Here is a 25,378-nt window from a genome sequence, read left to right as displayed (position 1 = left end):
GAGAGAGAGAGAGAGAGAGAGAGAGAGAAGGGGAGATTTCTGTTATCATCTTTTTGTTGGTTAGTAATCTTATCTTTTCTATGATTAGAAAGACCTAGCTTTAAACATTGCAAATTGCCTCAGAGACTTCAGTCACAGGCTCTTAGGGTGTCTGTATGTGTGTGGGGAGACTGCTTTAAGGTGATGTAATTGCAGTACGTCAGTGCAGACTTGATTAATTGACTCTGGTGGAATGTGCTAATTAGTGTGCTCCAGCCAGCCTCCATGTCTCATGTATCAGTGCCCCACACTTCAAAATGGCGGGACACGTTAACTAAAGCTCATTAAATGAGTAGGATCTGCCATTTTTAAAGCACTTTGTGCCATGAGCATCTGTTCCATTATATTCTATTCTATAAAGCACTTTCTGGATGCTGAAAGTGCATTAAGGGTAATGTCTGTACTTAGCTCTAGACACTGATAGTTCACTATTGTCTGGGCATCTAATTCATTGATTGCTGGTGCAGTTAACTAGATTTAATAACACGCCTCAAATGTTCTGCTTTTATCAAAGCAAAGGAAATCTCAGACATACTGTAAGTAGTAATAGCTTGCATGTCTAGAGTACCTTCCAGTTGAAGATGCTTCATAAACATAAATGAACTGGTTGTAAGACCATTAGGTAAAACCCCATTCTACAGACTGAAATAAAAAGAGATTTTTACTGGAGGTGGACATAGTAGCTACTATGACTGACCTGGTAATTTGGTTTAACTGCAAAGTCATTTTTCTCATCTAATGTAGAGAATCTACCTCAGGACTCTCCAGCCCGTGCTGTCAAGAAGCAGAGAAAGAGGAGGTGGAGGAGATTAATGGGTGCCTTACTCTTACAAGACAGGACAAAAAGTCCTTAGGAGGGACATATGTCTCATCCCACATGCGCTTAAAAGGTTTTTATTGTAGTATGAAAGGTTGCATTGTTGCATGCTTTGTCTTTTGTTGCTGATCTAGGCACTAATATGTTGCCAGTATTTTAACAAAGGACCCTCTCAAAATATATTCCTTTAACTTCAGTTAGACCCTGTGTACAAGGAACATGTGTATTTGCAAAGGAGAGGGGCAAAGGAGTAAGGAAATCTATTCATCTGTTGTCCCTTTTCATCTACAAAATATATTTGTAACAGTAGTCAGGGAGGGACATAACTCTACTGAACAGGCAGTTTTATACTGAGTGCACTTGCTGCATTTGCTTTGTCCCTGACGGAGTATACCAAGCATGTTAATATTCAGCTGGTGTAATTTGAATTGGGGTGAGAGAGAGAAATGCTGTAAGAATTACTGAGGTGTGGCTTCTCTACAAATTCTTTAAATACGTGAGGCATCCTAGAGAATTTTAGAAGCAAAGTATTTGTTTCTGAAGTGCATTTTTATTAGTACTAGGGTTGAATATGTTCAACTGGAATGGATAATTTACCATCATCCCAAAATGAAGGTGAAAAACATCTGAAAGTGGGGAAATGTCCATGGTACCTCTCCATTTTGATATAGTAATCTATACAGCCTCTTAGAAAAGAGACTCTTGAGGGTGGGACATGATAAGGGCTTACAAAATATTAAATAGAAAAAAGGAAGTAAATAGGAATTAATTATTTACTGTCTCTCACAATACAAGAGTAAGGTGTCATCAAATGAAACTAGTAAGTAGTAAGTTTAAAACTAATAAAGGGAAGGCTTTTTTTCTTGCGGCATGTAATTAAAACAGGGAACTCATGGCCACAAGATGTTCTGGAAGCTGACAGCTTAACCCAGTGGTGCCCATCCCTTTTGCCTCATGAGCCAGATGGGTGATGCCAGGCGTATTTTGCTTTTACTGTGCGTATTTCCTATGCTAATGGGCTTTGCTTCCCTCCCCCACCCCCACCAGCCTTTTCTGCTGCATGTGTCAGGTCTATTTTAAGTTTTCTTCAGAGGCATTGGATACTGGCTAGAGCCAAGACTGGGGACTTTGACTGGGGAGTGTTTCTGCTGGGATTTAAAGCTGGAGATTTCTGACTAGAAACTCTTGCCCCTCCGTTCAGGGTCAGACTGATTACCATATTTGGTGTCAGGAAATAAATTTATCTCATGGTCAGATTGATATGGACTGTGGGAGGTTTTTACTTTCCTCTGTCGCAGGGGTCATGGCCCTTACGTAGGATGTCTTAAACGTATATTCAAAACCTTTTAAAGGAGCAGGACATTGGCTGCAGTGGGCCCCTTGCTTTACTTGTAGCAGTTTAGGGTGTTATGTCTTGTGTTGTGTCCAGGTTGATGGTAGTTATACTAAGAGGTTAGATTATGAATTTGTATAGGATGGGTTGGCTAGCTGTAGGATGCCACAACAAATCTGAGCAGCTCTAACTTAACATGGAGCACCAAGTATGTTCCCTGTCAAACCCAAGATTTGGCATAAAAGCACCTTTCCTTTCTCCACCTTGGGCTGTATGTCCTGAGAGGGATGACTAGAATCTGGCTTGGGGTTCTACTATTTGTGCTTATGTTTGTCTGAGGTGGGGGGAAAGTAGTAAGTAACTTGTGATGATTTGGGATATCTAACCATATACAGTTTATGACTTCTGCGTGATGCTATGAAATGTCTGTATCACTGAATGTGTGTAATTAGTTATATGTTTTTGGGCTATGTCTTAGAGGCTGCTTGCAGATGTGAACCCACCCCGCCAACAATGCTTTACTTTAAACTCTGTGCACTCTCACACTGAGCTCAGTGCATGCCCAGAAGAGGTATCACGTTAGTTGGACCCAGCTCACCCCACATCTGTAGTGAGCAGGTGCTTTAGTGGGGCATTTTTGGTGCTTTTATCTATTAGCTGACTGAATCAGCTAATAGACAAAAGTGCCAAAAAGCCTCTCTGAAGCACCCAATCTATACAGATGCTGCGGAGTCAGGTCAAAGTAATGTGCTGCTGATTTTGGTAGAGAGCATTTTTCTCCCCATGTCTGTCAGCGTCCATAATGTTTAGACAAAGAATAATAGAGGGATGTTGGCTTTGATGGCTCCCTTTCAAGTGGGAGTACTTTTGATTAACAAGAGGGTGACACTTAAGGAAACTAGCACGGTATAGGGAATTCTGCTGCTCTAAACCTGGTGGATAAAGAAGTTAAGTGTTAGCACTAAGTCTAAAAACTTACAGAGCCTAAGAGCTTTGTGGGGGACTCAGAAGGACCCAGACACAAGAAGCATTTATAGACGTGCTGTAGGAGGCAGGGGAAGGGGTACTTTAGAGAGCCGCACCAATGAAAAGTCCCTGAGCGTTATGTGTATCAGTGTCCCAGTGCTGAAAAATGGTGGCAGGGCACTTTGAGCTAAATCTCATAGAATGAGCTTTAGTTTAAAGTGCCCTGCCGCCATTTTTCAGTGCAAGGATGCTGATACATGTGACTGCTGGAGGCTGCTGGAGTGCATTAATTTCCACACTCCAACAGACTCAATTAATTGAGTCTGCTCTGATGCACTGGATTTGAAGCACTTCGGAGCAGCCTTGTTGCTCATCTATAAAAGCCCAAGAAGTCTAGGCAAAGGAGAGGATTGGAAGGCTGTAGTTTCCAGAGGAGTCTAGTTTAACTGCTAGAGTAGCTAAGGAAGGTGGAAACTGGTAGCATAGAAGAAAGAGAGACAGAGACTTTTCATGACGTGTAGAAGAAGACAGATAGGGGTGATCTTGGATTCTTTGGAAGATTCTGGCATATGCCCAAATGCTGTTTAAGGATGAAGGAACTGAGGCTGTGTACTGCGTGTAGGTATTGTTATATTGATTATATCTGTGTATTTCTTTTGCTAGTTCACTCTTTACTGAAGAGGAAAGAGTGAGTCAGTAGTGGATGTAGGAGCAGGGGCGCGCCCTCCCGATTTTGGCTGTGCCATGCATGCACAGTAAACTCTAAGCTCGCAGTCCAGTCATTGTGGGCTTGTGACGGAGTGCCACATGTGCAGCAAGCTATTTGCCTACCAGCTGATCAGTGCAGGGTCTGGCCAGAGCCTCTCCCATCACATGGCTCTGAAATCCAGGGGGTGAATGATGCTGCTGTTCACCCTTCACTCCCTTCCCCTCCCCACTGAATTCAGCAGCGGGGAAAAGGAGGCGGCAAGGGTCAGCTACTGCCATGCACTGGGCACTCATGTGTGGCACAGACAAAGACATAAAAAGGCAGCTGGACACCTGGGGCAGTTGGTGACTTCTAGCTGTTGTTGATGGATTGTGTGGCTGCCACAGCAGCTATGAGTTTTCCACCTCTTCCCAAGTCAACACCTGGGCTGCTGTCCCTATCACCATTCTAGTAATGCTATAGCCCTGGAGTGAGTGATGGTTTTCTGTAAACCTGACAGAGTATGTGAGCAGACTGTCTTGTGTCTGTAAAGGGGAGATTTGTAATCCTACATGGCTCACAAGCTTAGGTCTCTGGAAAGGCAGGAGCTTCAACTACTGCAGGTTCTGCAGAGATCAGCGCTGGTTCTGCATAGAGCAGCTAGTCTGTGAGGTTGCATTTCCGTGAAGCAGGGTGGAAGGGTTGGGAGGATGCAGAGATCCCATGTCCAACATGTGTGCCAGGGAGGCAGGGAGGGTCTGGAAAGAGCCAGGGTTGGGCTCATCTCAGTCCAAGCAAACTAGGAGTATGTGGAGGCAAACTGGCAGCTTACTGAATGTCCAGCTGAGGGAGCTCTACTAGGGCTGTGAGACACAAACTTATGGACTGGAAGTGAATGCCTGCTCTTGTTAGATGATATATACACATTGCCAACAGCTTCCTATTTCCTTCAACAATGAGGAAACAGGTAGGTGCGTGCTATTTAGCTAGGGTGGGTGAGCTGGAAACCACTGCCTCTCTTGCAGGTTCTCATTCTCTATATCGGTATTTCACAGCTTGCAAATCTCAACAGCAAATGTCCTTTCCCATAGGACATGGGCACTTGTAGCTGCATTATATATGATATAGTGATATATAAATCCTAAGTAATAATTCTAATGTACGATGACTGGCTTAGCTGCAGTACTGCAGAGAAGGACCTGGGGGTGATAGTAGACCATAAGCTGAATATAAGCCAACACGGCGCTCTTGTTGCAAAAAAACCCAACAGCATACTGGGTTGTATTTACATGAGTGTCACCTGCAAATCAAGAGAAGTGACTCTTCTGTTTTATTCTGTGCTGGTGAGGCCACACCTGGAATTGAGTTTTGGCACCATACTTCAAGAAGGATGGGGACGGATTGGAAGGAGTCCAACTCAGAGCAACAAAAATGATTATAAGTCTGGAAAGCAACACTTATGAGGGAAGGTTGAAAGAAGTAAGGTTATTTAGTCTGGAAAAGAGGAGATGGAGGGGAGGGCGGTGTTGTTAAGTCTTCAAATTAGGGCTATTACAGAGAGGCTGGATACAGGTTTTTCTCTGATGCTGTAGGGGTACAGAGCTAGGAGCACTGGCCTCAAGATGCAGCAGCGGAAATTTAGGTTGGAAATCAGGAAGAACTGTCTGACTCTGGGGACGGCCAAGTGTTGGAACAAACTACATAGAAAAAATGTGGAATCTCCATCGTTGGAAGTTTTCAAGAACAGGTTAGACAGACACTTGGCTGGAATGGTTTTTTCAGGAAAGATCCTGCCTGGACTAGAAGATCTTGTGAGGTCCCTTCAAGGGCTACTTTCCTATGATCCTATGTTCTTATAATGCATAAATGAAACCCCTTTGTATTTTACCCAACCCAAGTGCAACTACTAAATTTAACAATAATCGTCTCTTCTATGCCTTGCACAGAAATTCAGTGTTCGTGATGACATTCCTTCATTTCCAGTTTCCTATCCAATCCTTTTGACTTTTAATATAAGAAAAAGCAACTTAAGTGCTTACTCATTAAAAGGCACTATAATTATATTCACTGAGCAATGTCTGTGTGTGTTAGGTGAGGGGGAAGTTTCTTGATATCTCTTCCTAATAATCTCAGATTTCCCTGGTGAGTGTTGGAGTATTTTTGAGTGCTTGCATGTGGGATGTGGTTGCACTTCCTGTATTTAAAAATGTAATTTACTGAATCTGGTATATGCAGTGTCTGATCTATTTTTTCAGGAGGCCTGAGGGTCCTGCCCTTTGGGAAATGTCCTGAATCAGTTTGAGACCCTTTTAACATTTGCTTGGTGCAGACTGGTGGTTGTGGTTTAAGGGGTGGTCACCACACTTTTTTTAATGGCTTCATAACTCCAGAGACTACTTAACTGCTATTTATGCACAGATGAGGTGAAGGATAATTTCTGTCACAAAATTTGAGATAGTAGAATCTGTCTTCGTTGCACAGCTGGCATATACTACTTCTCTTCAGCCATGTCATCCTGCTGTTCTAGAGATCTGCTGATGCAAATGAAAATGTATTGTTTGGGATGTGGAAATCCTTTTTCAGAACTTGACAGCATGCAGAGCACTCTCAATTGCAAATTACAACTGAGCTAAGTCAGCTTGTTCTTATCTCCCATCAGCTCCAAGGCTTCTGTGGGAGGATGAACCAGCCCCTGATCTCCTGTCAACCCTGGCTGTTGATTAATGGTCATCTCTCTGAGTTTGGGTACATGGGGTGGTAGGTGCAGGATAACATTAGGCCTCGGTATGTTCATTTTCTGTGGAGAGGATCATAAATCCTCATATGCTCAGCAAGACTGTAGGTGACAGTCTATGTCTCTTGAATGATTAGGTGAGATAAGGCACCATTGTGGGAGATTCACTTGCTGCAAATATATGTAGTTGGTCTTGCAGAAGTCACGAGAAACATGAAGAAAATGGACTTTTCACAAGGAAAATTAAGTTAGAGTGTTGTAGCTGTGTTGGTCTAGGAAATATATGAGAAACAAGGATTTTTGGGGGGCGATATCTTTTATAGGACCAACTGTATAATTGTGAGAGAGATTAAACAGCCTTTTCAGCACATAGGTCTGGGAAACAAGCAGACAGCTTGACCTAAGTAATAGATAGAACAGTGACTTGTGTGTAATTCCATGTAAATGAAAAAGTCACTTAAGGGAACGGAAGAGTAAAGTAGAAACAAAGAGCAAAACAAGAGAAGTGCAGTAGAATAGAAAACCTAATTATGGGGTTGTTATTACCTGTGGGTGCCGAGAAATTGGCAAGCTATCACCTCTGTTTAGTCCATGGTTTTTAGTGCCCACTAAGGTTTTGATGTTTGTTCTCAGGCCTGTCTTGAGAAGATACTGTACGTTTGTTTTGATCACAAGAATCGAGAGGTCAGAGGTGGAGTAGTTGTTCTGTGAAAAGTGCTCTCCCACTTGTGTTTGGGAGTTTCTGTCCTTTATCATCTTTCTATGAGGGTTCATTCTGGTGTGTAGTTTTTCTTTAGTTTTACCCACATTGTTTTTATGAGGGCATTTGGGGATATATTTGAGATAGACATGCATAGGCAGTAGCTTAACCCAGGGTGAATGAGAGGGGCACCTGCTCCAGGTGCCAAGTTAGGAGGGCACCAGAATTGCTCCCACCACGAGTAAGACTGCTGTGCACTTGCCCCTGCCCCCACCCCTGTTCCTCCAGTCTTGGAACCCATGTGTCATACCCCCTGCTCTTGGGATATATGCACACCACCCCCTACCCTGCTCTGCTTTTGAAACCATGTGCCCTCCTTCCTCCCACAGGGCTTGTTCCACCACTCTGTGTAGGATCCGTGGATTCTGACTGATTGTGGTGGCAGTGGAGACATGTTGACGGGTTTTGCATTTATTGTTAAGGCAGATGGACACTGTTGCAGTGCTTTCCATAGTACTAATGTAGTTCCTAGGGCATGGGATATCCAAGCAACCAAGTTAAAACCATAGGACACCTATGTATATGCCTGACACCTGAGTCTGCTGGAGTGTGCTAATTAGCATGCTCTAATAGCCTTGGCATCGTACGTATTCAATGTCCCTGCACTTCAAAATGGTGGTGGGGGTACTTTAACTAAGGCTTGTCAAACTTGAATACACAAAACACTGCAGGTGCTTTAATTAGAGTGGCTCTCAGGAGCTGCTCTAATTAAAGTGCCCACCTCCCCACCCCGGAGCACATGTAAAGATGCCCATTAAGACTAGCAGAAGAATCAAGTCTTCAGCCTCTGCAGTAGCTTTTTGAGAGTATAACTTATTTCATACATTGGATTGACAGGTTAGGGGTTTCCGTATGTGAATAAGAAAATAGTTCAGAGCATCCTTGGTTCTTTCATAGAATATAATGCCAGTTTCAAGACTCATATCCTCAAGACAAGCAGTTGGCTGGGCCCAGGGTGACTAAAAGATAGCTGCATGGGCACAATAGAGCAGAAAAAACTCATCTGTTCAGGAAGCAGAGTTTCCTCAGCAGGAGGTCTGGAATGAGCTTTTGTAGGATGTAAGAACTATTTCAAATGTTAAGGTTTTCCATCACAACTACAAGGCAACTTTGCTATCAATAACTGAAATATGAAACACAGCAGCCATAAAGCAAATACCATATTTACTCAAATCTAAGATGAGCCTAAATTTAAGACACCAATAATTAGATTGCATACATGGAAAAAAAATGTATAAATCTGTTATAATTTTCCATATATAAAATCTAATTATTGGAGGGTCATCTTTATTTCATCCCTCACACTGTTGCAAGGAGGCAGGCAATGGGAAGGCAAGTTGTGCAGGGAGGTCAAGCGGCTGTCCCCCCCACTTGTACCTGCTCCCTTGCCAACTCTGCTCCCTCCCTCAGTCTCTGCTCCCTGTTTCCGCCCCCCAACCTCTGCTTCCCCTTCCTATCAGCCTCTGCTCCCATCTCCCCCAAGCCTCTGCTCCACACTGACAGGCTCCATCCCTGTTCTGTCCTGTGGCACTTATCATGGCCCTGTAGCAGCTGTGCAAGATGCATGCTGCTACTATGGAGCTGGGGCTGTGCTCAGTCCCTCAGACTGAGTATGCTGGTATGGAGCAAAGGAAAGTGGTGGAAAGGGAGAAGGGTGTGTAAGGGAGTAGAGGTTGCATGGGGGGAGAAGGGGAGAAGAGGTGGGGAGATGGTAGGGTGCAGAGGTAGAGCGGGGAGGCAGGCAGAAGCTGCCAACCCCAGGTAGGGACTTTAGCCCCTACAGCCACAGCAGTTATCTGCTCCCCACCCTACCACCCTTGTACTCCGTTCTAAGATGAAGGGCCTTTCTCCCCATGTTAAGTGTGTGGGAGGGAACCATGTCTTAGAATTGATCAAATGCAGTATTAAAAAAAGAAGCCTCGTAAAATAGTCATCTTAGGGCACTGGTGTATCTAGGATTTTGAAAAGGTGGGAGAGAAGTGAGTACTCCCCTGCCCATCTGTATATGCCCTGCACAGTGCTGCACTGTGCTGTGCTCAGTTTGATTAGGCTGCTTCAAATCTCAAGAATACCGAAATGTCTGATGCTGATACCAGTGCAGCAATGCATGCAAAGTTGTTTTGAAACTTGGAGTGGAGTAGCAATCAAAGGAGGGTGTAACCACACCACCATGACCCCCCTGGATTTTCCCCTGCCTCAGAGAATTGTACAGAGCCATTTCTAATTATGTCACTTAATACACTTCAGGGTGGTAGTCAGATAGTTGGATGAGAGAAGAACAGAACATGTGTGAAGTTCTTTGGTAATAGGCTAGGCTGCCCCTTTAAGAAGGAGCAGTCAGCTCAGTTGAAGAAGCCCAGCTATGTGTATTTAGATAATGTGGGAGTATCTCACTAGAAGTTTAACATCTCAATCAGAGAGCAGAAAGGGGCAAAACTCTGTGAAGCAGTAGTTTGCATATAGGAGGCAAGCTATGAGCCAAATAAACTTGCTACCAAGAAGAGGAAGCACTGCAGTCAGAGTTGGAGCCAGGGGACAGACCAGGCCTGGAACAAGGCCTACAGGTTTTGTTTGTTGATTGCTGTATTTGTGTGTCCTGCAAAGACTGTGTGTTTTTTGGAGGACTGGCTGAGGAGCTCCTTGGGGAGCAAAGCCAGGTTGCAGGAGCCAGCCTACTAAATCAACCACTTACAACTGGATGCTAGTAAACCTGTTGTGGAAAGTAGAAGTTTTTTCATGGAGAAGTCAGGTTATTAGCAGTAGTTTGTGAGGAACTGTGTACACTATGATACACTATGATTTTGAGAGAGCTAGCAGTGCTCAGGTGTGGTCAGATCTTCATGGAAGCACTGTCAGTGTTTTTGGGTACTGTGAGGAAAGAAGAAAAAGCGTTTGTTAGGAAGTGTGTGAGGTGCCAATAGGAGCCTCAGCAAAAGCAAAGATTCAGGCTAGCAACTTAAACCCACCCCCAATAGTCACACTTCTTATGCTGAGTTGCTTGAGGGGCAGGAGCTAACCCAGCTCCCACAAAAGTCAATGGGAGTCTTTCATTTGACTTTTGATGGGAGCTGGATCAGGTCATAGCTGAACAGCAGTTGTTCTCCTTGGCCTCTGAAAACAATCATTTCTTTTTGAGTGGTTGAAAGATACCAAACATACACTCAATTCAGAGGCTTCAAATGGAATGAAATTTTATTGGACAAAATCTTTCTTAATAGAGAGGAGGCTTGCGGGGTGGGGGGGCGAGGGGGTGTTCACCATAAAGGGTATGACACTTTCAGGGGAAAAACAAACAAACTATGCGAGCCATCAGGAAACCACAATTCAGTGGTGTTGAATAACTTTATTAGGCTGAGTGGCTATAACACTGAGTTGCAGGAGGGGTAATAAGTAGTCCCCTTGCTCCTTCCCCCCGCCACTTCCCTTCATTTTGTAGATTTTTGGGGGCTGATTATAAAAACAAAAATCAGCAAGAGTACTTGATACAAAAGTATTGGTTTCTTTAATCTATGCATGTTTGTTTCATGGAGTAAAAATAATCAATTTGTAACATTTCTAATATTTGTGACCATCGACTTTTCCTGAACAAAATGTGGCTTCTCAGTCAGTGATCTTTGGTTATTTATTCTAACAAGTAATCTTTGTCTAATGCTGTTGTCACTTTGCTGAAACTGAGCAAGGATAATGGCTTGCAATTTCCCCCCTTCTAAACAGAGGGAAGGCCACACACATAATTGAAATTTGCAGGGTGAGGAGGTGATTTTATTCCATTACTTTTAATAAAAATGAGGTGAGGTCTGAGCCAAAGCACTACAACACAGCCCTATAGAAGTAATAAACCCACACACATAGTTACACAAGTGTGGTGAATGTAATGCCCTTCTTGCACTCCCTCCTCCAAAACTTGATCATATTGAGGAGAGGTGAGGCAGCAAGCTCTATCTAATTTTAATGCTATATCTTCTTTCCATCTCTTATCAGATCTCTCAGCTGATGACAGAGACTGGCCGAGAGGGCCTGACTGAAGCAGCGCTGAACCGCTACAATGCAGATAAGCCCTCTCTGTACAGCTTCCCTGCTTCCCAGAGCACCTGTGTTGCCAGTGAAACATCAACGGGCACCTCAGTGACAGCATCTTTTTTTGCCAGGTAAAAGGACGTTTCAGCCCTTTTTCTTCTCCAGTAGTTTGGCAGATCAAGTCAGCTGGATTCCAGCTGAGGTGTTTAGAAGGGGCTGATGTAATGGAATATGAAAGGGATGGTTTTGGAAGGAATTCTGAACTAAAGTAGGTATTTGCATATGCCCAAACTATTGCAGTATGAACATCTATATGTAAAAGATGAGTTGGGGGTAATAGGCTGTTTCTTGCTTGCAGTTGTCATAGAGTCCAAGTTACCAAAACAGTCTACCTAAGGGCTTTTGTTGCATGTTATATTTATGATGTTGTTTATTCAGATCATAACAAGCATTACTATGAGTTAGAAAGTTTTCTGAGCAGTTGCATGGTAATGCTTACTACAGTCTAAATAAAATGTGTCCTAAATGCTGGAGCCCTTGAAGATTCTGGTGTGCTGTGGGAGCTGGGGGCAATAAACAGCTCTTTTGTTGGTCCTAGCCCCAGCACCTCAGTTCAAGGATTTGGTGTAGGATGGGGGTGGGACCAACAAACAGCTGTTTGCATGGGAGTTAGTTCAAGGCTCCAGTGAAGTACTGGGGCTGTGACCAACAAGCAGTCCCAGCCCCTCTACCGTCTCAGAGTCTCCTGAACTTATTACCCCCATGAAGCAGTTAGACATTAGCTCCATGCGTATTAGGTAATACAATTTGGAGATACTCCTTGTGGGAAAAATCCTAAGTTTGCTATGCTGCAGTGGGTAAATAGCACGTATTTCACTGTTTGAACATTTGGATGCTGGTGATTTAAGTGCAGTTAGCACATCCTAAGTGTAACATGAAACAGGGCCTTAAATATGGGTGTCATAGGATGGAAAGCTCCCAACACCATGCCACAGCATTTGTAGGAATACAGCATACTGATTTATGTTGTCAATATGATCTTTATACAGTCTATGCCTGTAAACAGCAACATAGTGGTGCCCTGGTGCTGTGTTGCTTCTAAATGACTGTATACTGGTGTCATCTGGTATGGGAAATCTTGCCGGTAAGAGGGTGTAGCTTTTACTATGTGCAGCCACAAAAGAGAATCGACAGTATACTTATTTTAATATTTTGCTAATGGAAATTGATGTTGGAGTAAGCATTTTTAAATACTTTAGTCAGAGTCAATTAGCATAACTCCAGTTTGTTGTCTTACCCCAGGTGAAGATCTAGACCTAAGTTAACTATTGTGTTACAAGCATTAGTAATATATCCTTAGTATGTTGCCAGTTTTTAAAGAAAATATTTGCTATGTTTATTTGGGCCAGTTGATTCGAGTTACCAACTCTAACTGTCGCGCTTTTTTTTTTTTCAAAAGAGATGACACTTCTTGAGAAGCAATGGATAGGGTCTACTGGCCAGAGCATACCTCTGGAGATCGGAGAAATGAGGTCTAGACCAAAGTTAACAATGCTACTTTGGGATCACTGGTGAAAAAACATCAAAGGAATGTTTTAAAGTAGCATAACATACTCTTATCATAGTAAGTTTTTGCAGTAGGTCTCTGAATACGGAGAACATATACAAACAATTTACTGGGTAAATAATTAGTGTACAGGTAGATGGAGAAAGGCCATTTCATATTTCTATTTCACAGCAACCTTTGACATTTCTTATTGCAATAAAACCAAGCATCTTGTACACTTCCTGAAACAGAATTGTGTCAAAACATGTATTTTTTTTCAAATTGAAAAGGGAAGCTTCCAATTTGGGTCTCTGCCTCTGTGGAATTAATCAATGAGTCTGCCTTAGATTTCCCATAAAATATTTAGTCAAAATAAATACGTTCCTGTCAGTGTTTCAACTGAAAATGCCATTATATGACCAGGGTTTTGTTATTAAAAAAAAAAAAAAAAAAAATCTTTCAACCAATTGTAAAGAATTGTTAACAAGAATCACTTATTAAATAGGTATTAAAACTCTTAAAACAGGCTCAGATCTGCTATTAAGAATGGAAAGATTTATTTTGGAAGCTGTAATGGAAGCTGATATAGAATAATTGATTTTTGGTCCAAATGAATTCCTTATGCAAGTACACCAAAGTCTTTGGCACTGTGTGATGGATAACGTGTCCCTTAGTGTAGTGGATCCTTTGTGAATAGATGAGCAGGTAGTGAAATACCATGATAACAACCTATTTTCACAATATTTCCAGTGTTGCTATAATCACTACATGTGAGTCATTTGAATGTTAAAAGATTGGGTTACTCCTCAGGAGTTCATTGTGAACTTTCTACCCCTTAGCTCATAGAAATAGTAATAACTATTACTATTTCTATGAGACTTTTTTTGCTTTTGAAAAGAAATATAATAATATATAATGTTTCTGAACTTTGGAAACACTGTGTATGGGGGGGGGGAATTCCTTCATCTTGCTTGTTTCCATAGTGAGGACTATGTGTATTGAACAGATACCGCACAATATAATTTATAACAAAGATTGTATGCTTAAAATCAAATGATTAAAAGCAATATTTAATAGAAGCTATTGTGGATTGTGTTTACCTTATTCAGATAAGGTCTGCTATTGTCTCATTATAAATGTGATACTGCAGCATTGTGAGTACAGTATGAAGTGGTACTGATTTGCTGCTGTTTTATACTTATTTGTAGGCTACTGCTGTTAAAATTTGCTGAGTCTACTTAGATGAGTGTATCTGACTGGAGCACAGATTTGCATTGGCTCTTATTTTCGTATGGTTTATTTAAGTGGATTAATGCAAATAATTTGCCCAATTTGCTAAGCATTCACTTTTCAGATTGAGAGGATTCATTTTCTCCAAATAAATTTCTCTGAAATGTAGGATATTAATGAAACCCAAAATCCCTCATATGAGTCACCGCATTTTAAGTGGAACTAGTGGAAAATTCTATCAATATGTTAGCTTCCAGCTCATAGGATGAACTTTAGAAAGACTGTGTTAGGATACCAAGAACCAAAAAAAGACACTATAACCTTTGAGTAGTTTCTTTTTAAATTGTACTTTGCCAGACAAAAATGAGTAGTCTGCTTCCAAATTGTACCTAATTACCTAATGCCTTCATATAGAAAGCAAGTTGGGTTGCATCTTCTGGGGTGTTAAGTCAGCAAATCCAAACAAAGCCCTCATAACTTAACTTCTATCAAAGGGAATCCATAGCTCATTTTCATCCTTCAGGAGCCTGTGTTCTCATAGCCTTGTCATTGTGGATCTACTTACATGTATATAAAGTCAATATGAGAATCCACCAATGAATGGTGATAATTTATCTCTTTCTCCCACTTTGTTCATATTGTTGGAATATGAGTTTCAAAAAAATAAATAATTGCTGGTTTGCTTGATGGCAGGAAGTAGTGATATTGTACAGAAACACCAAGGCTTCCCTTTCCTTGTTAAAGCTTGTGGTAGAAGAGGAGCTATTCTCCATACTAAACATATATATCATATGTCATTGTACAGATGACAAAAAAACTAAACTACCTGGGCAATTTACTAATTTTTATCTATGGGTTAAACCAGATTTGTTAGAGGCTCCATTTTTTTGTTTTTTAAAAGAATTTGGATATCCACCATATTTGAATAACAGTATTTCCCTCTAAGTTTCTTCATAGGCAATATATAACTCAAATAATTCTAGCATATAGAAACTCATCCATCTGGGGGAAAAACAAATGACTAACGTGGTAAAGAATAAAAAAAGTAGGGCGTTCCTATAAACATCTGGCTTTAAAGTTTCTTGATGTTTGGGTAAAAACAAATTGTAGAAGAATTGAAACAGACTGAAAACAGCTGAACTCTTACTTTTTTGGTTCTTCCTAAAGCAGCATTATTAAAACAGTAATATTCATTACCTTTAGCCTACGGCCAACAGCTAGCTTTGGGGACTCTTCGGAAGGTCACAATAATGCTGAACCTTTTGACAAGCCTGGAGATCTGTCAGCCATCTCAGTATTTGGTTGTCATGTTTCATGTACCTATGACTGACAGGTCTCTAAGCCTGTTAAAAAGCTAATGTCTATCATGAATAACCAATTGCCAAGGTACTGCTGGAAGAGTCATTTCTATGTCTGTGATGGTTCAAAATTCCCACGAGTGAAAAGAGCTAAAATTAACATTGTTGAAAGCACTGTACTGGCAGAATAATGAAATACCAAGTACTGCAGATATAAATAATGAATTCCAAACATTAGCTTGGCATGGGTGCTGAGTTCACTTATCCGCATTTTTCAGTTGTTAGCACCATATCTGTTGGCTATCTTTAATTGCAAGGGTTTTCACTCTTTTATCTTTTAGTTACCTCTGTCCCCTGCTCATGTTACTTTATTTGGGATGTGTATTACTATGGCTAAGTACAGACAGTCAGAAAGCCGAAGGAATTGATTCAGTCTCTGCAGATTAGTCTAAAATGCAGAGATTAAATTGAAACAGAAGTGAGCAGACATTTAGGAAATGCAGACATATGCCTGCAGTGGCTCAGACCAGAAGCTGGGGGGTGCTACAGCATGACTCTCTAGCATATCCAGTATGGGCTGTGTGTTTGCTTCCTCTTCCTGCTGCCCCCAAGGTCTCTCTGGGATTTGTAGTCTAAAATCACAACAGCAGGACTCTGCAGGCTTGCTCATCACTTCCTCTTCCTACTTCCAGGTACCTGTGGAATTTGTAGTCAACAGCCACAGGCAGCAGTAATTTTGAGCAGGGGAAAGGGTGTTTAACCCCCCTTCCTGGCCCCAGATCCCAGCCAGGTTTTGCCTGGAGGAGGCTGCATCCCCAGCCGGGCTTGCCCCCATGCCTCCTCATCAGGCAGCCCTCACTGCTCCAGCTAGGGAGCAGAGGGGTAGGGCCAGCCCTGCTCTCTGGAGCAGACAGCGCAGCCCAGCTCAGGGCTGCAAAACATGCAGGGATAGTGTGGGACTCTGATTTAATTTGAACCAGGAAGGGGTCTGGGACAGAAGTTTTGTAAAGCAGTTTGACCCAAATCAATTAAATCTAACTCTACCTTCAGCCAGATTTATCTTAAACTAGTTTCAGTCATTTTGAAATTGGTTTATGAGCACTGAGCTTCTGTTCTGTTATGGGTTTAAACCAGTTTCTGATCACTTAAACTGGTTTATTTGTAACTTTTGCCTCTAGCCTAATAGTAAAACTGAGAATAAATGCATGGAGAATTTTTTACAGTAGAAGAATCCATTTTACAGCTTTTTAGCTTTCCTGCATACATCTTTTTTTTCCTTTGGCCCTCATTTTGGGTGTTTGTCACGTGTATCCCATGTTTGGGGTGACATCAAGTTGATGAATATGGTTTAGCACTGGCCTCCTAACTTCACTAGTGGGAACAGGATACAGACACATGTCACCAAGAGGAACATGTCAACACTAGCTTCTGCTTAGGTTCAGTAGGAGAACAACATTCTGACATAATCCTCCCCACTTCTCTGTAGAGCAATCACAAGCCAGAGAAGCACAAAAGTGCTAAGCTTTAACAATAGCCATGTAAAGATATTCTGGCAGAGGTAAGCTTCCTAACCCTTCTGTCCCTTATTGCCTTCTGTAGAGGTTGCAGTGGAAATTTCTTAAACTGTGATCTTTCCTGTCCTCTAGACTAACTGCATTATGTACTAATCTGTATTTCCCTGCCCTGAATAGTTTATCACAAATATAATTGTAGGTAACCTCAGTAGTCCATGAAAATATTAGGTAAACAGCAAATATAGAAGAAATGAGAGGTGGCGCTAAAGTCTTTGTTCTGTCAGCATTAGGTACCAGGGTCTCCATGCAGCTTCCCATTGGCCATGGGGGTGTTGGAGAGAGAAAGCATAGGTAACAGTTTCTCTTTGGACCTGAAAAAGCTTTAAAATTGTAATGGAGGGAAGTTTTTTTAATTGTTGTCCTTTAAAAGTTGTGTCCTGTTAATAACAGTCAGGAAACGTAATAAACTATCTGAAGCAACAGCAAGCTTATTCTGCATCCTGATATCAATAAATTCAGATTATTTGGACCTGAAGGGAATATGAATAATCTTGAAAGCAGCATGAATAATCTGTTCTGGGGATCACTTTCTACATCTTTATTATGCTTTTAGTACAAGTTGGAGGCCACACAAAGCTTCACTCATAGATGCATCGGAAAGTGTTCACCACTTAATATACAGACGTGTCCAGACTTTTGAAATATTTATTATTTTGGGGGGAAATAATAATAAAACCATAGCTTCACATATAATAGGCATGTGGCTACTCAGCAAGGGACATGCTCCAATTACAGCTACTTCCTCTCTTGGAAAAACTGTTGGTGACCCTTTTCGCATGCGCTCGTGTGTGTGTGTGTGTGTGTGTGTGTGTGTGTGTGTGTGTGTGTGTGTGTCTTGTCTAACAAGTTTGGAACTACTGGACAGGCTGGAAGGAGCTATTGTGAGTGCTGTGTTAAAACTGCTGATACAGTTTAAGGGAAGCTTGAATTGATTTCCTTTCTATCAATGGAATCGGTCTGACTTCTGTTCTAGTTCATTTTACAGGGAGTACAGAGCTGAGGGGGAAATATTTCTGGGTGTCCTTTGTTAAAATAATGGCAGCATTCCTCTGATGCAGTGATCAAAAGGCATGAGGGGCTCAGTGGGTACTCAACCTCCTTGAAGCTCATGGCCGAGTCTCATTTTTGAGGATTGCTGTATTTATTACATACATGCATGATGATATGGCCAGCTCTGGTGATTTGTATGTGCATTTCAAGATGCTTGATAATTTTTCTTAAAGCTGCAATGTGATTTTCATTGAAATTCTAAGCTGCCATTGAAGGGGGGAAAAATAAGTTTCTATCCTGCTTGCTTGTGTGGAACAATTTGAAAATGGAAATAGTGTAGGAACAAAAACTGAGAGGCTAATAATGATCTGCATCTTTACATGCACTCAGGGTGGGGAAGGGGGTGCTTTTATTACAGTGGCTCCAAGAGCTGCACTTATTAAAGCACCCACAATGTCTCGTGTACTAGCATCCCCACACTTCAAAATGGTGGTTTGGGCACTTAACTAAAGCTCATTCAATGACCTTTAGTTAAAGTGCCCCTGCCACCGTTTTGAAATGTGGTGACATTGATACATGAGACGTGAAGGCTGCTAATTAGCATGTTCCAGCAGACATGGAGGCTGCTTAATGAATCCCACAGAACAGATTGATTGAGTGTGCTAAGACACACTCCGTCAGAGCAGCATCCCTACATGTGTACAGGCACCCAATAATAATAATAATAATAATAATACCACCCCCGCAACATCTACTGTTTTAAAAATTTCATGTTTTTTGTTAAGCCAGTCACATGATCTCAGGGGCCTGACTCATGGGTTTGTACACCTGGGATTGGTGGGTTGTTGTCTGGGGGAACTCACCTGCATGCCCCTTCTCAGGATCCTTCAAGCGGGTGTTTAATGATTGTAGAAAGGTAAATCTGAGCATGAGTATAGAAATGGCCAGAACGCGTCTGTGAAGTTATGGGGGGCCTGTGTGTGCTCTCCTTTGCAGGAGAAGGAGAACATACACCTTCTGAGGGGAATGAGTATCCCCATTTTTACAGGTATGCTCTGTTCGAAGGGTACACTGTTAGCAGCATGAATTTTTTTTTGAACTGGCTAATTTCAGATAATTCAGGTTGGCAGCATACCTTTAAACTGCTTTGAGTATCAGTTCTGCTGAGCCCACTGCTGAAAGCTGTTCAAGCAATGTTTGTTTTCTGGTGTAAACAAAGTTTTAAAACTTTCAAATGCCAAAAGCAAGTGCCAACTTCAGCAGCGCAGAGATTTATTTTTTGAGGTTTAGGTAATATGTGTTTAGGTTTCCTGCAGGCCCAACTGTGCTGCTCCTAACAGAATCTTCTTTCATCGGCTGAACACACTATACCCAACGGTTAAATTGTGGTTTGCATTTTGGACATTTAAAGAAATAAAAGTAAACATATGTTGCCAGTGTTTGTGCTCCACTTCTTAATGTGCTATATCAGAAATGTGCAAGCTGGGAATTATTAGAATTAAAACCCCGCTGTCTGTCAGTGGAAATGCTGGCAACAAGGTAAAAACATCTGTTAATAATTTCCACAGATACTTTTACCTTAAAGCCCAATTCAAGGTTGACCTAGCAGAGAGACTTGCAATTACAATGATCTGTGTTAGCCTAAATGTCTGTGGGCCAAATTTTTAAAAGCAGCCTCTAATTTTAGGTGCTGTATGTTTGAAGTGCACAACTTCAGGGGCTGGTTTTCAGAGTTACTGGTATTTGTAGTTCCTTTTGGCTTGAAACTGTGTAAGCTGTAAAACGAGGCACCCAGGATTAGAGGCTACTTTTGAAAGTGTGAGGCTTTGGGCCAGATTCTTCCATTCATTGAACTCACTTTGCCCAAGAATGGGGAGAGTCCATTATAGCCACTTGATTTTTCACACTGCCTTCACTAACCAATGGTTGGTGGGTCTTGTCCCTAAGGGTACCTGTACACTAACACAGAGTCTGCTCTGACGTGCTGTAATTACAACACACAGGAGTAGACTTGTTTAATCACATCTGCTTGTGTGTGGTAATTACCATGCTCCAGCAGCCTCCTACATCTTGTGTATGGTGTCTCCACAGTTCAAAATGGCAGCAGGGGTGCTTTATCTAAAGTTTGTCGAATGAGCTTTAGTTCAAATGCCTCCCCCGCCCCCATTTTGAACTGCAGGGATGCTGATACGTGAGATGCTGCGGCACTTACGTGAGATGCTGCGTGATTACCTTGACCACAAGTTTTTTGCTGTTCAAGGGATACTTCACTGTCTCTTGGATTTTTTAACATAAATTTCATCCTAAACCTGCAGGGTCAGTCTTGTCAACTGTTTTATCCCAACCAGCACACTTCCATGACATGTTTGGATTTCAACAGGTAAGCATTTTCTAACTAAAATCTGTTTTCATAAAAAATTATCGACTAACTCTGTTTCTAATATTGTAACCTTGTATAAAACAGAAGGATCCAGAAATTTACATGCTAATCTGAAACAAACCACCAGATCTTTTCAAGTTTTTATCCACCATCATTAACAGTCTGTGGCAGGACGCAACCTAGGGGTGCCGTGAACTCCCCTAGCGCCCCCTGCCTACCGTGCCAAATCGGGTTCAATGCACTCTCACTATCTTGCCCACCACGTCTTTGATGGTAATATTGTTAAAGGGAGGCTGCCTTTCTACCCTCTTTGGCACGGTGCCTTGAGATGTCCCAGTCCTGCCTTCAGTGACACTGTACACCCTAACCTCTGGGGCCTATCTCCACCATCCCCTGCCCGCACTGGGGCCTGTCTCCGCCATCCCCTGCCCTCACTGGGCTTCTCACAATCGAGGCTCAGGTGGCTGTAACCATGCCTGGCCTCCAGACCCTCTTTCCGGGTCTTGCGCCCCACTGGGGCTTCTTGCCTGCGCCCGCACTGGGGCTTTTTACACGCGATGCTGCCCACACTGCGGCCGGGGTTGATACACCCCCAAAACGTGGCGCCCTCTCCAGCACCAGGAACCCCCACACTACTGGGGAGCTCCCATGAGGCCTCCTCCAACCCCTTATAGCCTCACCCAGTCCTCCGGTCTTATACAACAAGACAGAAAACTCACACTCCTGTGTTCCAATATAAATTCCAAGCCAAACTGGCTAACCTTCCTTCATATCCCTACTAGGGTTTCCTCCTCCCGGGGTCCTCATGCAGAAACCGCTCAGACCATCAGGCTTCTCTGCCCTGCCTACTCCCAGCAGAGCTCCCTCTCCTTCAACTGCCAGAGGGGAACTGACCTTCGGCCTCAGCCTGGCTGTTTTTATAGGCCAGGCCCTGCCCCCTTCCGGTCAGCTGACCAAACTGGTTGTCTCAGCAACCCACACCTGTGCTGCCCTGGTGACTGGCAGCTGAGCCCATATTACTGTTTGTCAGTAGCAGGCATCTTAGTGCCCTGCTACACAGTCATTAAACAGTAAGTCCAGAAAAAATATATAGTTTTTAAGTGCTGGGAATTTAGCTGCGATAAGTAATTTGGCATCATGTTAAAAATATAACTCATTCTTCAGGCCAAGTGGGGACATCCTATTTTGGTTTTGCTTGACAAGAATTTGTCCATAGATTTTGGACCTAGTCTTCCAGACAGGATTTTGAACATGAGCAGGGGAAATTATAAAATGAAGTAAACTAGTACTACTTTTTAATTCTAAAGTTATAAGAATGCTGTGTTCCAAAGCACATTAAATGTGTTTGGGTGCCATTTTAGACATCCTTTCAGAAGAAGACAACTCCCCTTCCTGTTTCAGGGATCAAAATAATCCCACAGGGATGCATGGGGTTTATCGTAAGTTAAGGAATATCAGTTTCTGGGCATGAAGAGATTCATTATGTCCCTTTCAACAGTAATTTATTTAGAAAATGATTCATTATGCAGTGTAACAAACATTTATCTGAGAAGGATTTATTGAACATTGAATAGAAAAATTATAATTGCTATCCATGACAGGTATGTTATTCTGTAGTTGTATGATAATTGAAACATGCTGCACCTGTTTTTGCAGGATGCCTGAGGGGACAGTACGTCATGATTTTGCACCTGCCACATATCTGACCTGCTTTTATTGACAATGAAAGGAATACGTGTCTACATATGTGTCTACATATATTAGCAAGATAGTAAGAAAACAAGCTAGTATGTTCTGGAGTTTTCCCATGTAACGAGCTGTCGAGAGCCCTGTTGATAGTAATGCTCCAACTAAAAAAATTCTCTCCATTTTCTTTTGACAGCTTTGAGAGTTTCTATTGCTGCCCAATGGCATAATCCCCCAAGTTTTTCCTTTGGGCATCTGGTTCTCTAAAGTATGGAGTGGGTAGATTTTCTTATGGGCTTTTTAAATTCATTTTCTTATTTGCTGTACATCTTCTCATAATCTATGACAAGTTTTAGATCCAAGTGTCAGGGGACTCTGCCAGCTACTGAGCAAATATTGGCTGCTTCCTTCCAGATCTCAGAATCAACAGTATAAACATTTCCCCACCTAATTATACTACAGCACAAAAGGGCCATGGACTCAAAACACCCATTTAATCTGTACACTGTATCGTAGATGCTCTGGGTCTCATGTAGTCATTATACAAGTATAACCTAATCTCTTTCTGGTTTCTGTGCTTAGCTGTATTCTTCACTGCATGCTTCCTAGATTTTGGGGTTGTTCAGTGTGCTGTTTATCGCCTATCAGCTGCTGTTCTTACAGGTAAAAAGCTTGATATTCAGAGATGCGAGTCCAGTGGCCCAAATTCATCACTGCTTTGACACCTTGGCTTCAAGGGGCTTAGACTAAGAGTGTGGCACAGCATACTTTGTGTTGAAAAGCAGTACCCAACTGCAAAATACATCATTAAGTGATATTCATATCTTTCAACAAAACTCCTGCTTGGTTTTGCTAAACATTGGGGAATTTCTTAGGGATTTGTGCTGACAAATCCAGGTGGCATTTTTTTAACATTCTATCATATGTCACTTGTTGGGTTCAGTCTTCATGCTGTTTCTTCCTGTAACTCTCCATACACCATGATGAGGCACTAGTTGGCACTCACCTATATCCCACAGATCACAATAAATTTTAGTGGGTTTTCAAAAAGGAGATATTAGGAGAGATTTGTCTCTCTAATTTCTACTTTCTTTTGGTACTACAGCACATAGTGCTTACTATACTACAGCACTCTTCACCTGCTAAATTTTAGGACAAAGGAAAAAGAAGTGATGCCTTCCTCTGCAACTGATTCATGCCTGGATAAAAATTGCTAGCAACACACACAGTAATCCCTCAGCACCTGTTTCCTAAGGTTTCTAGTATTTAATCTTAGCTTTTACTCTAAGGGCAGTGGAAATAAAAATGGACAGCATTAATCTTCTGACTTCTAGTACAGTCATGACTGCCAAGCACAACATAGACAACCTCATGTTGATTTACCATTGTGCATGTTTCTTGCTTTCCTCAAACTGTGACAGAAGGGATGATCTGATTTATAGAGTCTGTATCTTGGCTAGCAGAGAGGCAGTAAGATGACGTGGCTGCACTCCTCTGAAACAGAAAATTCAAGCAGCACTAGCTGTTTAGGTGTTGTTGCACACAAGGAAAAATACTCTCGGTCCAAGAACCCATAAATCCAAAGTAACAAGACTATGTCCTATATTACACTGCAGTTCTTTAATTCTGATCACTGCTTTGCCATTATGAGAAGTGCTGAAGATAAAATGACTACTATAGTGCTTCCCCGGCAGCCTTGAAATTCCAGCCATGATTTATGGTGTCTGCTGAGTTCCCTCAGCCCACCTGCTCAAAGAATTAGAGTTTTGTTAAGAGAGCAATCCATTCAACAGCTGGATGGCTTTTTCTTGCAGCGACTAGGGAAGTGCTGGCTGCCACTTGAAATTTTGAAGTTCTTTACATTATTTTCAAAAGAAGCTAACGTTAGCCTGACAGCTGCCTGCTTGGCTTGTTAGGTCTATGTCTCTCCAATACGGCTTTAAAATATGAAAAGACAACACTATAGCAAGATATGTTTTTTAAATGAGCATGTGTTTAAATGGCTCTCAGACTAGCAGAAACTTATAGTTGTTTCAAATCCCAGGCCTTTCTTCATGGTTGGCTTGTGTATGGTGGCCTGGGTACAGTCGTCATACAGACTGCAACTGCACATGCCTGGGATGTCTCAGTGACGTCTGAGCAATAAGAGTTCACTGTTGCACACATGTGAGGAAGGCATTAGTGGTGGGACCTTTGTTTTACATTCGGTGGCCTTCGAGAAAGGGAAACATAATAGAAGAAAACAGGAGTAAAGATGAGAAACAGGGAAGAATCCCTGGTTTGATGCAACATTCAACAAAACTTTTCTGCAGGGAAAGGTATCTTGCCATCTGTTTTATTGCAGTCATGAGAGCAGTAGAGAATCTACTTAACGTCTAAGAAAAACTTACTTAATATGTGGTGGGGATTTGAGGATTTCATATTTTATGTGAAAATTCAGGAAAAGACCAGAGATGCCAAGCAATTGTTAGGTTCTCGTGGTGTGTATTAGCAGGAGTTATTTCAGATTTTTTTCCTGAACACCTTGTTATTGAATCTTTTATGAAAATACAGGAAGAGATCAAAGAGATGCAGTAAGTTAAATTTATTAAGAAGAGAACACAAGAAAAGGCACATAGTGAAAATGTAACACTTGCATCTTTTGTTCACTAGACAGGATGCTATTAGTTTATTCTGAACAGAGTATCTAAATCTTGTATCAAGTCCTTTCGTCTTTATCAGTAACTCAACTAAACTATATTGGATTATAAGGCTAAACTTTCTCAGCAAGGTTGTCTATACTTAAGCTTTCTCTGCTGAATGTCTTCATTTATTACCCTTATTCATTCTGTTTCTAAAAAGCATCTCCACCCCTTTTATTAGATAAGTGCTAATTGGATACAACTGTTCTAAACAAGAAGTGACCTGGCAAAAGTCTCTGTCTGTCTATACAAGGTTCAAGCACCTGTTTACAGGGCAACTCAACTGAAGAGAAAAACATTCTTTGTAAGATCTGTAGTCTGCTAGCATATGATACTGGGCATATCTACGTGTGCTATAAACTCTGTGTGATAAGCTTGTTTACACATGTGCCCAGGACTACAGCATGTTGTGCCAGGTCAGTGCAGCCACAGCTGGCAGGTTATCTGGGTGGGGTCAGCCTGCCAGACCAGGGCTGCTCTGACTTGGCTCAACATGCTGTGAAGGGGTGGGTAGAGCATGAGGATACTCTAGTGTGGGGCTAGCCAGCAGGCAGCCCTCACTTAAACACCCTTAGCCCACAGCCAGCTGCATCAGCGTCTACATGTGCGGCATAGTACTTATACTTACAAGTACTACCC

The 25,378-nt window shown here is 42.0% G+C and overlaps 1 protein-coding gene across 1 annotated transcript in view; it reads left to right on the top strand.

Moving 5' to 3' along the window:
• Window positions 1–25,378, top strand: part of KIF26B (kinesin family member 26B) — a 330,600-nt gene that overhangs the window by 41,868 nt on the left and 263,354 nt on the right. The window contains exon 3 of the mRNA XM_019548609.1: window positions 11,319–11,485. Coding sequence (XP_019404154.1) covers window positions 11,319–11,485 — 167 coding nt within the window. The remainder of the gene's footprint in view (window positions 1–11,318; window positions 11,486–25,378) is intronic.

This window comes from Crocodylus porosus, unplaced genomic scaffold, assembly GCF_001723895.1.
Source record: "Crocodylus porosus isolate Cpor-Errol unplaced genomic scaffold, CroPor_comp1, whole genome shotgun sequence".
In the NCBI taxonomy this organism is placed as follows: domain Eukaryota; kingdom Metazoa; phylum Chordata; order Crocodylia; family Crocodylidae; genus Crocodylus; species Crocodylus porosus.
The sequence above is the reverse complement of the archived record's forward strand: the minus strand, read 5'-3'. Positions and strand labels throughout refer to the sequence as shown.